The sequence below is a fragment of the Crocodylus siamensis genome, chromosome 2, assembly GCF_052110815.1.
Source record: "Crocodylus siamensis isolate JL-2025a chromosome 2, ASM5211081v1, whole genome shotgun sequence".
NCBI classification, from domain to species: Eukaryota; Metazoa; Chordata; order Crocodylia; family Crocodylidae; genus Crocodylus; species Crocodylus siamensis.
In genome coordinates, this window is record NC_143396.1 from 290421826 (window position 1) to 290435098 (window position 13273).

Here is a 13273-nt window from a genome sequence, read left to right on the forward strand (position 1 = left end):
GAGCGTAAGTCATACTGCACATTGAGTGAGGCACCGAAAGCTGCAGTAATAGTCTGCCCAAAATGGGGCAAAATGAATGTTCCACAGACTACCCTTTAATCTGGTATTTCCTAACTTGCAAGTGCTTGATTTTGCAATCTAAACATTTTTCAAATATAAGGGCTTTATTTTATGGTACTTTGGTGGTTTTAGAAAACCTTTTTTCGGTTTTTATCATTGAATGCCATTGAACCCCCACATAGTGACCATGGGGGTTGGTATTATTCACAGCACAATAATGTCCTGCTTGATCTAACTGGTCCTATTTTAAGACACTACTCTTCTATTTGTATATACCCCTGGGGGGAGGATGGAGGTGCACTTTGCCAGAGGATTTCACAGCTGTCTGCAAGGCAGTATACGAATGTTGAGGCTAGGGCTGCATGAATAGCTGATTTAGACGTTCAGCTACTGAACTGAAAAAATGTGTGGGGGGGAGGGGGAAGGTCTTGGGTTTTGTCACTGAAATGAAAAGTAAAAATTTCCCCCCAGCTCGATTCATTGAATGAGGGAGTTGCATATCAATCATGCTGATGATGCTTTTTGTATCCATAGGTTAGAAACACAGCTGCCAAGAAACTTTATATATACACTAATCTCTGTGGGAGTATTTTCAAAATTTGAGAAAATTAAATGTTTGATATTTGAAATATACAGAGGCATGTCATTTGTTATAAACATGAATTGTTTGTTTGATATTTGAAAATTCATTTTTTCAAAACAGGCTTTAAATTATAAAATCCGCGCTGAAAATGACATCGGCTGGTAAGTGTAATGAGAAGTGGTTGTCCAAGGTTTCTCGGACAACTTTGACCATCTGAGGCATTGCGTGCACTCATTTTTCAAAGTGTATTATATTTGCGAAATGGTTTGTGTGTTTATGTAATGTTGATGCGTGGTCTAGCAGAATATATGATGATGTCAGGCATCAAGGAATACAGTTGATCGAGGGTATTTTTTTTCTGCAGCATCCAGTAGCGGGACAAGACTTCATAGAGGCTATGTAGAAGAAGCTACATTAGAAGACAAGCCGCCACAAACTGGGCACATAGTGTTTGTTGTGCATGGTATTGGGCAGAAAATGGACCAAGGAAGGATCATCAAAAACACAGCTATGTGAGTGTTTCATCATATATTCAATAATGACTTAGGAGTGAATAAAAACCAACACATCAAGTCTCTGCTAGCATCATTCAGATACTTAATGATCCAAATGATGACACCAGAGCCTTCATTAGAAGATGTCTTTTCTCCAGGGTCATTTATGCTGACATTATGGATGCACAACTATTTGCAGTTTGCATCTTAAATTCCAGCTTGAATTTCTGGGCCTAGCAAGAGCAGTACCAAGCCAGAAGACCTAAGCCTTCATTTGATTCCCTGGCTAGCACCTTTGGCCCTACTGAGGCAAGATGATACATTTCTAGGGCTTGTGAAGAGTGACATACAGAGCCATCAAAGGAGAAGAGTTCACTTGATTAAAAACAAAGGGAATCTCATCTGTCTCTCCTTGGTTGGCAGATTAGTCAGTGAGCTAAAAGCGCATAAGTGTGGGAAGGGCGAAGGAGGAGCTAGGGTGCATGGTGTTGCTCCTGACAGCAGGCATACCTTAGTTATGAGTAGGGTAGTCACTCTCCCAAGTCTGATTAATTTATTTTACATTGAGTTCTGCTGGGGGAAAAAAATAAGCATCCTAAATCATTATGTTGACTACCAACCTTGTATCTTAATGATCTCTTACAAGGCTAATATGTGAATGGCTTGATTCAAACTGTTGAGCTGGCTGAATTTTTAAGATTCTCCACCTTTTTATAGACTGAAACAGAAGGCAGTGGGGAAAACAATTCAGTGACCTTTCTTTTTCACTGCATCCAGTTGCAAGGGGAAGCTGTAGGGATGTCATACTATGTATGTAATGTCAGCAGGGGACAAGCCTCTTAAACGGACATAGTTTCATAGTTGGTCGGGTTGGAAAGGACCTGAGCAGATCATCAAGTCCGACCCCCTGCCACGGCAGGAAAGTGTTCTGGGGTCAAATGACCCCAGCAAGGTATTTGTTCTAGCCTTGTCTTAAAGCCCCCCAGGGTAGGAGCCAGCACCACTTCTCTTGGAAGTTGGTTCCAGATCCTAGCCGCCCTGACCGTGAAGTCGTTCTTACGGATGTCTAATCTAAACCTCCTCTCCAACAACTTGTGGCCGTTATTCCTTGTTATGCAGGGGGGCGCTAGGAGAAACAAGGCCTCCCCTAAACCCTTCTGGTCCTCCCCCTAGTGAGTTTATAGATGGTCACCAGGTTCCCCTCAGCCTTCTCTTGTGAAGGCTGAACAGGTTCAGGTCCCACAGCCTCTCATTGTAGGGTCTGCCCTGTTGTCCCTGGATCATGCGGGTGGCCCTCCTCTGGACCCTCTCCATGTTGTCCACATCCCTTCTGAAGTGGGGCGCACAGAACTGGGCGCAATGCTCCAGCTGTGGCCTGACCAGTGTTGTATAGAGGGGGAGGATCACCTCCTTGGCCCTACTTGAGATGCACTTGTGGATGCACGACAAGGTCTGGTTAGCCCTGCCAACCGTGACCCTCTCGTTGTCGGCCCATGTTCATCTTGGAGTCGGTAATGACTCCAAGATCCCTTTCTGCCTCTATGCTCTAAAGAAGGGAGTTTCCCATCTTATAAGTGTGCTGCTGGTTACTACTGCCCAGGTGCAGCACCCTGCACTTGTCAGTATTAAAACGCATCCTGTTTTTGTTAGCCCACCCCTGTAACCTATCCAGGTCTTGCTGCAATCTTTCCCTCCCTACTAGCATGCTCACCTCACCCCAAATTTTGGTATCATCAGCAAATTTAAACAGGTTGCTTTTCACCCTGTCGTCCAAATCGCTGGTGAAGAGATTGAACAGCGCAGGCCCAAGGACCGAGCCCTGGGGGACTCCACTGCCCACTTCTTCCCAAGTCGAATATGACCCGTTCACCACCACTCTCTGAGTGCGACTCTTCAGCCAATCTGCAATCCATCTGACTGTGTAGGCATCAGTGCCACAGTCACCCAATTTTTTAATGAGGATGGGGTGGGAGATGGTGTCAAAGGCCTTGCTGAAGTCCAGAAAGACTACGTCCACGGCAACACCTGTATCCAGTGCTTTTGTGACCTGATCATAAAAGGCGATCAGGTTGGTCTGACATGACCTGCCCCTAATGAAACCGTGCTGGTTGCCCTCAAGCTTTATTCCACTGGGGCTGTGGCGGAGTGGTTCCTGGTGTCTGCTCCGAACCGTATGGCTCCCCTCAATGTGTTTTGCTGGGCAAAGGAGTATGCCTCTCCCAAACAGTCCCCTGTTGTAATGGGGTGACATTGGGAGTCCTGTTGCTGAGATTTTCTTCCTCAGAACACCTTAGATTTGGGCTTAAGCATAAGAAACAGTTACTGCATGTATCTGGTATGTCCCCTCCATCTATCTTATTCTGAGATCAGGTACAATTTGTATTTCTGCTTGCAGCAGAAAAACCCAATCCCTGCTGTACAAGTATTACTTTGAAATCTGTAAAAACTGTTCAAAGTCTTAGTGAAGTCAGCATGCGAGAACACTTTAATGGCAGTCTATGGATGGGCTACTGACCTCACCAAAGGTCCCTGTAGCGTGCTCTCTCTTTAGGGGATGGACTCTGAAAAGTCAGTGAAACTTCAGTGACTCACCGTTAGTCAGATGTTACTAATTGCAAAGGTCAAAACTCTCAGAGTCTGGTTTTAAATGTTATTAATTGCATTAAGAACGAGTTCGGTCTAATATATGTGTGAGGTGTTGACCATTCGTGCTGTTACTGTCAGGACCAGGACGTGGGCAGCCAGATCTGGGGGCCGATCAGGAATGTGAGTTACTGGATTAGAGGCAGCCAGGTCGGAGTGGGCAAGCAGAGTCCAAATGTGAGCCAGGTCATGAACCAAGAGGTTGAGGGGAACGCAATCAAGAGCCAGGAAATCAAGAACTACCTGGAGTCAGGCCTGCATCCCTCCCAGTCAATGAGGTACCAGACTTTCCCCAGTCTCCACCTCGCATACAGGATTTTGTGGTGGTCAGGTCCAGCGTGGGAAGAAATTCTCTATATTGGCTTTAAGAGGGATATATGAAACACTAGGTGGACTTCTAGGGCTCCAAATAGTTGTAATTTTTATGCCACAGGGTTGAGCTGCAAGGGTGGCCTATATAAAAGGGTCCTAGGAAACTGTAGCCCAATTGTCATGAAGGTGTTGGGCAACAGAATAGGCAGGACCTGACCAGCCATCTTGGTCAGCCTTCTTGAAAATCCAAGGGTAGGTGGATTCTGTGTACAGTGCCATATGAAACTGGGGCTGGACCTTATCGTTTGCAAACAAAGGACTTTGCCTTGTGAAGGAGTTGTTCAGAGTTGTTGCATGCAAACTGTGAGCATCAGCAAGGAAGACCAGCTATTCTGCTGAAAATTAAGGTAGCAATGGAGGAACTTCTCCGAGATCCTGTTTGTCCTTTCGGCTTGGCCATTGGTCTGTAGATGGTAGGCAGCAGAGTAGTGGTTCCAGACTCCCACCAGCTGTAAGGATGTGGGCCAGAAGGAGGAGGCAAATTGGGGTCCTCAGTCAGATACGATGCATTCTGGAAGTCTCTGAAGCTGTACCCATTGTTTCCTCATCTTGGATTAGGGAACCAGTAGATGGTTGAGAGAGAAAATGCTAGAGCGACTGGAGTTTCCACTCTGCTATTATGGGTTTATTAAGTGGATAGTGCACACTTTTGAACTAAGAAAAGTATTAGTTACCTTGTAAGTTAGTTCTTGTTGATCAGACCATTTAGTCTCACTGGGACCTTTGGGGTCGTAGTCCAGTAGTGCAGCAGTCTAGTAGTCCAGTGACTCTTTGTTCCCAAATTTTGTAATACTTTTGTTACTTGCATATTCATTATTCCTACTATGACAACTACTACTGCTACTGACTGTTTACAGGCTCTTTGCATAATGGATTTTTAACTATGGGCATTTTTCTAAAACTCTACATGCATAAACACATCCATACTTGCATACTTTTCTTATCACACTTTCTCTCTTTCTGCACATCTTCCAACTATCCTTGACGCAGGTTTTTTTAATGCTATGACAAAATTTGCAGCTGCTTGCTCAACTTTAACTAGACAGTAGCCTTTTTGCAAGCTCAGTTGCTAGGCAACATTTGCAGGAGTGGCTATTCGCATTTTTTATGGTTATAGTCCTGTCCTTGATGGCTGATGTTCACATTGGCCATTATCCACGCCATTATGCTAAGTCTTCTGCTTAGCATGCTCCACACTGCTGCAGCCTATGGGGTTGTAACCGATAGCCAGGTTCATACTCTAAATAAAGAGTTGTGGCTGCGCACTGCAAAACCCTGAGTGCCACCGCCCGCGGATTGCCTCATCAATTCACAAATGCTTTAGCAGCTGTTGGCTGTCTTGAGGGCACTGTATATGTCAACAGAGTTGCTTTATACAGCAGGACATCACACTCGTGCTTCCAAACATCACAACCCGTGAACACAACAACAAAACAACCAGACAGTAGCAAGTAAAAAAGTCCCATAGCAATGGGGCAACCATCCAAAAATATTTCCCACCAGTGATGTCCTCTGGCCTTTTGTTTTTTTTTAATCCAATCTAAAACTTGCTGGACAGTATTTCCTACATGATATATTGTAACTAGGAATTTTTTAGTTTGGGCTTTGACTTTTTCTATCTAAGCCTGCAGTTCCCTGTGAAATGGCATTTCTGTAGCCATTGTTAGGTGTATGCCTGTAAGAGGGGGCATTACTTTATATAATGTATAATTCCTGATTAACAACTGACTAGTGAAAATAAAGTAAAAATCAGATCCCTTAATGACAGTAACATTACCTGCACGCATTTGAATAATGAAACACACTGGCATTATATTTCATCAGGAACAATAATCAGGCATGTGGTGTGAAGACATATGCATGCTTATACCATGTCTGCTGTTGCAGTTGACCCCATAAGGGTCAGTCGCAAAATGACACTGTCCTTCAGTTGTTGGACAGCAGGTGCCTCGGCTTCAGAAATAAATCCAGTTCCTGCTCATGTATGCATGGGTCTAAATCAATACTCATTTGTGTCCATCTTCTGTACCCAGTGTTGGTGATCTGGTTGCAGTTTTTGAAGAGGCCCAGTCCTTTGATGGGGTAGACACACAGGGACTGGGCCGTCACATGTAGACTGCAACAGCTTGCAATTGCTTCCTTTTGGTTGCTGCATCCCACAGTCTGCCTTATTTCTGTGGGTAAGGTTCTATCATCTCCATCTCTTAAGATTTCTGAAGTGACAATCTGTACCCAAGGTTGGGCTTGGATGCAGCTTAAAGCTAGCGAAATGCTTGCATGCTGTACTCCCAGGACTTGCAAGCAAGTCAGATTGTTCCCAAGCAGGGAACAGATCAGCTTGCAACCACTGTTCCATTTCCATCTGTACTAAAGATAAGTTAAGAGGTTTTCCCAAATGTTGCAGTTACTTTTAGCTTGTTGTCTAGAATCTCAACGTCCATGTTCTTGAGGGTTCCTGGGCTTGTACCTGCTCCTCCTAGAGCTGTTCCCAAGCAATCTCATTTTTCCTGTGCAACCAGGCCAGGCAGCCTGTATGCAGTGAGGTGATAAATGGGGAGCACAAGGGGTTCACTTGGGATATGTTAGAACTTGAGAGGAACAGAATAATCTTTTTGAGGAGCTGTAATGTAGAAGCCAGCAACTCTTGGATGTGGCCTCATTTTGTCACATAGGGGCCAGCCTGAGTTACCTGTGGTGTATATTCTTCAGCATACTTTTTGGGCTCCTGTACAGTCCACATACCTTCTAATTCAGGGCATCATGATGACTTATATTTCCTTAACACCATGCTGTTAAGCTAGTAGGTGGTGGACATGACCTGTGGTCCTGATTGTCATGTTCCTGCTGACTGCGGTTGACTCTCTTGCTGTATTTTCTTGACTCCCTGAAGCAGTTCAGCAAGAAATGAAACGGTGCCTTCTGGGTGGAACCATTCAAATTAGTGTAGTTGAATATGCAAGTTTATTACTCCAAATTAACTGATTGTCCTGCTTTTCCAAGCTTAGGCATCTGCCACTCTACAAAATGCCAAGGAGGATGATGAGTAACTTCTTGTGCAGTGGTATTTTTAATAGGTATCTTTCCCTGGCACCAGTATGGCATGTATGTACTCATGAGGGTCATGGAGTTGATTACTGGATTTCCACGTGCTTGAGTATTAGAATATATTCGCCGCTTGTAACCCGCCAGTTCTACCTTTGGTAGGAGTGTGGAATCATTACTATGACAATCCAGTCGATGGTTTCACGAAGAGGGCATGCCGATGCAACCTCTCCAGAACTATATGGATAATGTCACGTGTTGTTTGGGGTCCTCTGAGAAGATCAAGATGTCAACCAGGTAGGCAATGACAAACTGGTCTCATAGGTCCTACAGCATGTTCTTGATAAAGTTCTGAAATGTGGCCAGTGCACTGGTTAACCCAGGTGGTGTGATTAAGTATCTAAATGCCTGTCCTGGGTCTGGAATGCACTTTTCCATTCATCACCAGACCATATTTGTATCGGGTTTTATGCCCTGTGGAGATCAAGTTTAGTGAGACCACAAGGAGTCTTTAGACAGTCCAACAACTCTGGGATCAGAGGTAGAGGTATTGATTCCAGACAGTGATCTGGTTCACAGTCCAGCAGTTCACACAGAGGCATAGGCTTCCATCTTTCTTTGTGACGCACAGGATTGGAGCCCCAGCAGGGGAGATGGATTCCCATATAAATGCCCCCATCCAGGTTCTTGTGAAAGTACTCACAGAGGGCAGCCATCTTGGGCTCAGACATCATGTAGGTAGGCCCCACTGGGATTTATGCCCCAGGCTATAAGTCGGGGGTGGGGAGGAGGGGGAGGAGCGGGCAGCTGCAGTCCTCATGTGACCTTTTTATTTCTTTTCTCAAAAACATCAGCCTTAGTCTTTGTATTTCCAGAGTAGGGTAGGCTTTGCTCCAGGAGACGGAGCCCTCTGCAGACAGCAAATGCTTGGATTCCCACCTGAATCATAGGACAGGCGGCCCCCCAGGGCTTCCAACAGTGTCTCTTGCAATAGGAGTCCTTGTGGGTTTTCCATTGGACCAGGGGATCATGATGGGCAAGCCAGGGGAAACTTAGATTCTCAGGGTAATGTAGGAACCAGGTTGCCCCAAAGTGAAGTTTCTCCCAGTGCACCTGGATTTCCACAAATACGCTGAGTTCCCAGACAAGGGGGCCAGATGACGGGGGCAAGCTGTCAACGCTTCCAGTTACTCCTGGCATGGGTTATTGCTGCAGGGGCATTTGTAAGGCTCAGAGCAACAGTTTCATCAATGAAACAGCCTGCTGCTCCAGAGTCCAGCAGAACAGATGATACTGGGAGTGCACAAGTCTGGCCTGTGGCCTGTAGTTGGGCACATAGTTGTATTTTATGGTTCAGGTCAGGACCAGTTTGGATTTTAGTCACTGGGGGGGTTGTGCTAACCCCAAGATGACCCAGCCCCTTAGAGCCTGGCATGGCACATTTCCTGTTCTTTCTCGTAGGGCAACAGGCAAGCACATGTCCAGGCACCCCACGTTAGAAGCACGGGTTGTGCTGGTGGCAGTGTTCCCACAGTTAGGGTGAGATGATGGTGGTTCCTCGTCTGTTTGCATGGGTTCCACCACAGGTTTGGGAGCAGAGGTACCGGGTATGGATTGGATCCAAACCAGGCTTTCATGAATGAGCTGGTATGGACAAACTGTCAGCACTGGGGTGTTGGCAACCAGACCTGGGGGCTGATCAGGAATCAGGGCTACCAGGTTGGATGCAAAAATGTTGAACCCTGAGATGGAGCAGGTGAGCAGAGTCCAGGGGCAAGCTGGGTCAGGAATCAGAACCCAACAAATCTATATAGGGTTCAGGAGCTTGGCCTAAGTCCAGGAAAAAGCATGTTGCCCAGCCACTTCTTGCTGTTATTCCTTGTCTTAAATGGAGGAAATGGCTGGTCGGGTATTATGAACCAGCTACTTGGGTCCCACGGAGTGGATGAAGTTTGGGGCATGAAGCATTCTCCATCTAGCCTTTGGGAGGAGCAGAAATAGCTGTGATGGGCTGCTGTGTGGCCCAGTGAAGGTCCTGGGTTTGAGGCTAAAGGCCTTGACAGCTATGGAGTCATGCTAGTAGATAAACAGGATACATCTGTTAGCAGTGCATAGTTTCAAATTAAAGTCTTTTGAAAGATGTGGCACAACATATGTGTTAACTTCTGCTTCCTCACTGTAGTATTTAAGCACATTCATTAACCAAATGCAGCATGGCAGCTGGCATAACAGTCTGTTCCTGTCAAAGTTGATGTTAACTAAAAGCTAATTTTAATAAGGGACAGTGCTTTTGCACATCTAGAGCAGTCATTTGGCTGGCTTAAAAATAAAGTTTTGCACTAATTTTAGCTGATTAACATAGCATGTTTGTGGAGAAAAATGTCACAGGGTGCTGAACTCTCAGGTAGGTGTCTATTGGCATTGTGTGTTTAAGAGAAGGCTTTGATTTGCCGTCTCGGGAAGCATTCCAGAGTTCAGACAGAAAGATGTTCTTCAGTCCTCTTCTGGAAAATGTGGTTGCCTTTATTTTGGATCTCCTGCAGTTTCCTGTGACTCAGCTTTACTTTTGATTTCTGATCCTGAGTGATGAGGAGGGAAAGAGAACTGTTCACTCAATGGGTGATTTTTTTAAAAAATTTTTTAAACTAATACATGTTCCCTGCAGGCAATGTTGCTTTTCTAGAAGGCATCATCACCTTTCTTTTTCCTCATTACCTCAGATTTTAAGCTGAAATGTCTTTCGTATTTCTAACCTCTCCTGCTGCATTAAGTTTCTTCTTTGATCCAGTTTTCTTAACTTCACATTGCTTTTCTACACTTGGAAATGTTATTGGACTCGTTATTCTGGAGTGGTTATTTCAGTAAAAGTCCATATGTGGAACACTGTTTTTTCTGGAACTGGAGCGTCCACTTTAGGAAGCTTGTGTTTCTATAAATCTCATGCGTTTCAGTCGTATACTGTAGTTACCTGAATCCAAGACAGTCTTCCACTATTTGTATAGTTTGCTATTTATAGAATCTATTTGCTATAGTTTTTAGAGGTGCACTGATACGTCAGTCTGATATCAGATCAGCACCCATATAAAGAAAATTGGCTGTATTGGAAATCGGCCTGATGTGGCCAATAATTTGGCAGATAAATAGCCACAGCACAGCATGGAGACAGCAAGGAGCACAGCCCGGCCATTTGGAGAGCTGCATGCAGCTGGTAAGTGTTGTAGTGGAAGGGGAGGGAAGGGGTGTGGGGGGCAGATCAACGCCCCACTTGGAAGGAGGGAGGGGACAGTGTCTGGGGAAGGCACTGCCCAGTCAGGGTGGGGCACAAGATGGAGCTGCAGCTCATCCGGTGGGGAGGTGGGGCATGTGCCCCCCAGATCTGCATGGGTCGGGCAGGCTGCAGCTGTGGGCTGGAGCCAGGGCTGCACCAATATCTTCTCAGCAAGGCTGGGCTCTGGGTGGGCAGCAGCAGCTGTGGGAGGAGGCTACAGGGGAGCACCACTGCCGCCCGCCCAGCACGGCTCTGGCTCAACCCCCACTTCCACCCCATGCCGGAAAGAACTGGGGATGTGCCAGGTAGACAGTGCAGCACTGGGAGAGGGAGTTGGGGGGGTGGGGGCTGCAGCCTCCTCCCAGCACCACTGCCACCACCAATGTCAGCCCCTGCCGACTGAGCCCAGCGCAGTCCTGGCTCCAGTCCTCAGCTGTAGCCCAGTTGCCCCACCCTGTGCAGATCTGCGGGGCACATGTCCCCTCCCCACATGCCCTCCCAGGGTGCCCGCTGTGGCAGGAGCTGCCCCATGCCCCCCGGACAAGCAGTGGCTCCATCTCGTGCCCTGCCCTGCCCAGTTAGGCAGCATCTACCCCAGCCCTACTCCCTTCTTTACCACAGGGGGGGGTATTGATCTTCCCCCCCACCCCACCTTCCACCACAACAGACTAACCAGCTGAACGCAACTGTATCAGAAATTTGGATCTATATTGACTGATATGCCTCCTTAAAAATCAGCTATCTGTATCACCCCCCAAAATCTCTATCGGTGCACTCCTGATAATTTTCCTTGTATAGGATTAATTATTGAACAGTTACCTTAAATTTGTCCTCCCTCCCTGCCTGTGGCCCTGCTGCTTGTTCCACCATCCAACCCTCCCTGCTGCCTGGTTTTCCTCCCCTTATTTGTGCTGTCGCCCCATCCCCCTGGCATCCTGCTGCCAAACTTCCTAACCCGTGCTTCTGATCAGTAGCAAAGCAGATCAGGAGGAGGTAGCAACATGTGCTGCTGCCTGACATCAGTGTCTCCCCTTAACTCACACTGCTGCCACATTTGCTGACCCTTGCTGCTACCTGATCAACAGAAAAGGGGAGGAGATGGGGCAGCAGCGCACTACTCCTGTACCCCTCACCTGTGGTACTGCCACCCCTGCTGAATTCGCCATCCAAGCTCCAACCTGTGCTGCTGCCCCATTCCCTGCATATCCCCAACCCAGATTGCCACCCTTCCTGCCCTCTGACCCCCACTCACCAAATTGGTGCTGGGTCCAAGCAGCAGCAGTCTCAGAAGCTGCAGCTCTGGCCCTGGGCTAAAATTGGGATTGGGGCTGGGGCAGAGCTGAAGCACTGGCACTCAAATCCAAGATGAGGCTTGTTTTTTCACTGTTGTTTACTCATCTTGGATTTCAGTAAATATGGTATTTCTGCTTATGGCACAAAAACATAATCTTACTGTTCAGGTTCTTCTATAAGAAGTCCATAAAAAGTTCAGAATCCTAATATAGGCCACATTAGATCATTCTGACTGTAGGTTATAGTCATGGGGGTAACTAATATAGGCATGGGGGGGTGTACACATGTGTGTATGTATATATTATTTGTATCATAAACAATTCCAGAATAGCTAGAGTGCAGTAGAAAGAAAAGGATACCTGAATTCCCCTCTTTGGCATCTAGAATAATCACAAGAAAAGTCTGGGGGAATATTTGTAGGGGGATAGTATATCACCATAGGGGTTGGTGCTGAATGTCGTCTTTATGGTTCTGCTCTGTCAGCACTTCTGTGCTCTCAGTGAACAAAGATGCCTTTAAGGACAGTCCTTTGTTTAGGGATCATGGGAAAAAATGACTTATGAAAACCGGTCCTTCTCAGCCCTAGTCATAAAACTAGGTTTAAAAAAAAATGTTTGAATGATCACTTACACTAACAAGTTCCCTGTCCGGGGGTGTTGCATTTCCCCAGTAACTGTACCAGATCACACAGCCTGAAGGGGCAAGGCAACAACCCCCTGACCTCTGGCACTCTTCCAGCATATCCCTTCCCTGCCCTTTCACTGTTCCTACCATCCTTGTTCTGTGCCAGATCATCTTAGGGATAGCTGATGTTTGAGGATGAGGAGCTGCGTATTGTGACCCTCTCGACTGAATAACAGGGCAGCTGGCTTTCCTTTGATCACCTTGTGCCCATTGTTCAGGCACCGGGTTAAGAGCATGAGTCAGGATTACACTACTCTTGGTCGGGGCTGGGGTGCACAACTCAAACTTTACCGAGACCCACTTGCAAGGGACATTTTCCAAAGGAGTGGGATCTATTCTATTGGATAGAAACCCTCAGCATGTTTGCAAGTGGAAGCTGTACTGCACAAGCAGGTAAGTGTGCTGACGAATGAATCGCCAGGCAGTGGCGACAGTGACTTATTATGTTGCCTTTCAGACTTCTTTTATCATTCCATGAAGTGTTTAATAAAAAATCCTAGTAGGCCCCCTGGGATTCCCCTGGCGCTTCACAGAGCCTGTATTTTTTGCACTGCTTCTAGAATTACTTAGTAGCTCTTTTTTGTCTTCTCTCTATTTATTTTAAAGTATTATTAAGAAAATTAGATGAGAGCCTGCCTGCGGATTTCAAAGCATTCTCAAATAGTCTTAAACAGGAAATGTTGGTAGGCAGCAGGGTGGGGACGCTTCCAAAAGGAGCTCCTGCAGAGCGCTAGCAAAAAACTTCTGTGAGCACAATGCTCATTCTTTGTCAGTTGTCAAGGTTAAGACTTAAAATCACCTGTCTTGGGTGCAGCTCGTTTTTTGACAGTAAAC

The 13273-nt window shown here is 46.3% G+C and overlaps 1 protein-coding gene and 1 pseudogene across 1 annotated transcript in view; one reads left to right on the forward strand and one right to left on the reverse strand.

Annotated features, from left to right (window-relative positions):
• DDHD1 (DDHD domain containing 1) overlaps positions 1-13273 on the forward strand; it is a 91105-nt gene that overhangs the window by 29785 nt on the left and 48047 nt on the right. Inside the window, exon 5 of the mRNA XM_090034387.1 lies at positions 1008-1155. Within this exon, the coding sequence (XP_089890513.1) occupies positions 1008-1155 (148 nt within the window). The remainder of the gene's footprint in view (positions 1-1007; positions 1156-13273) is intronic.
• LOC149872395 (uncharacterized) lies at positions 5457-6892 on the reverse strand (annotated as a pseudogene).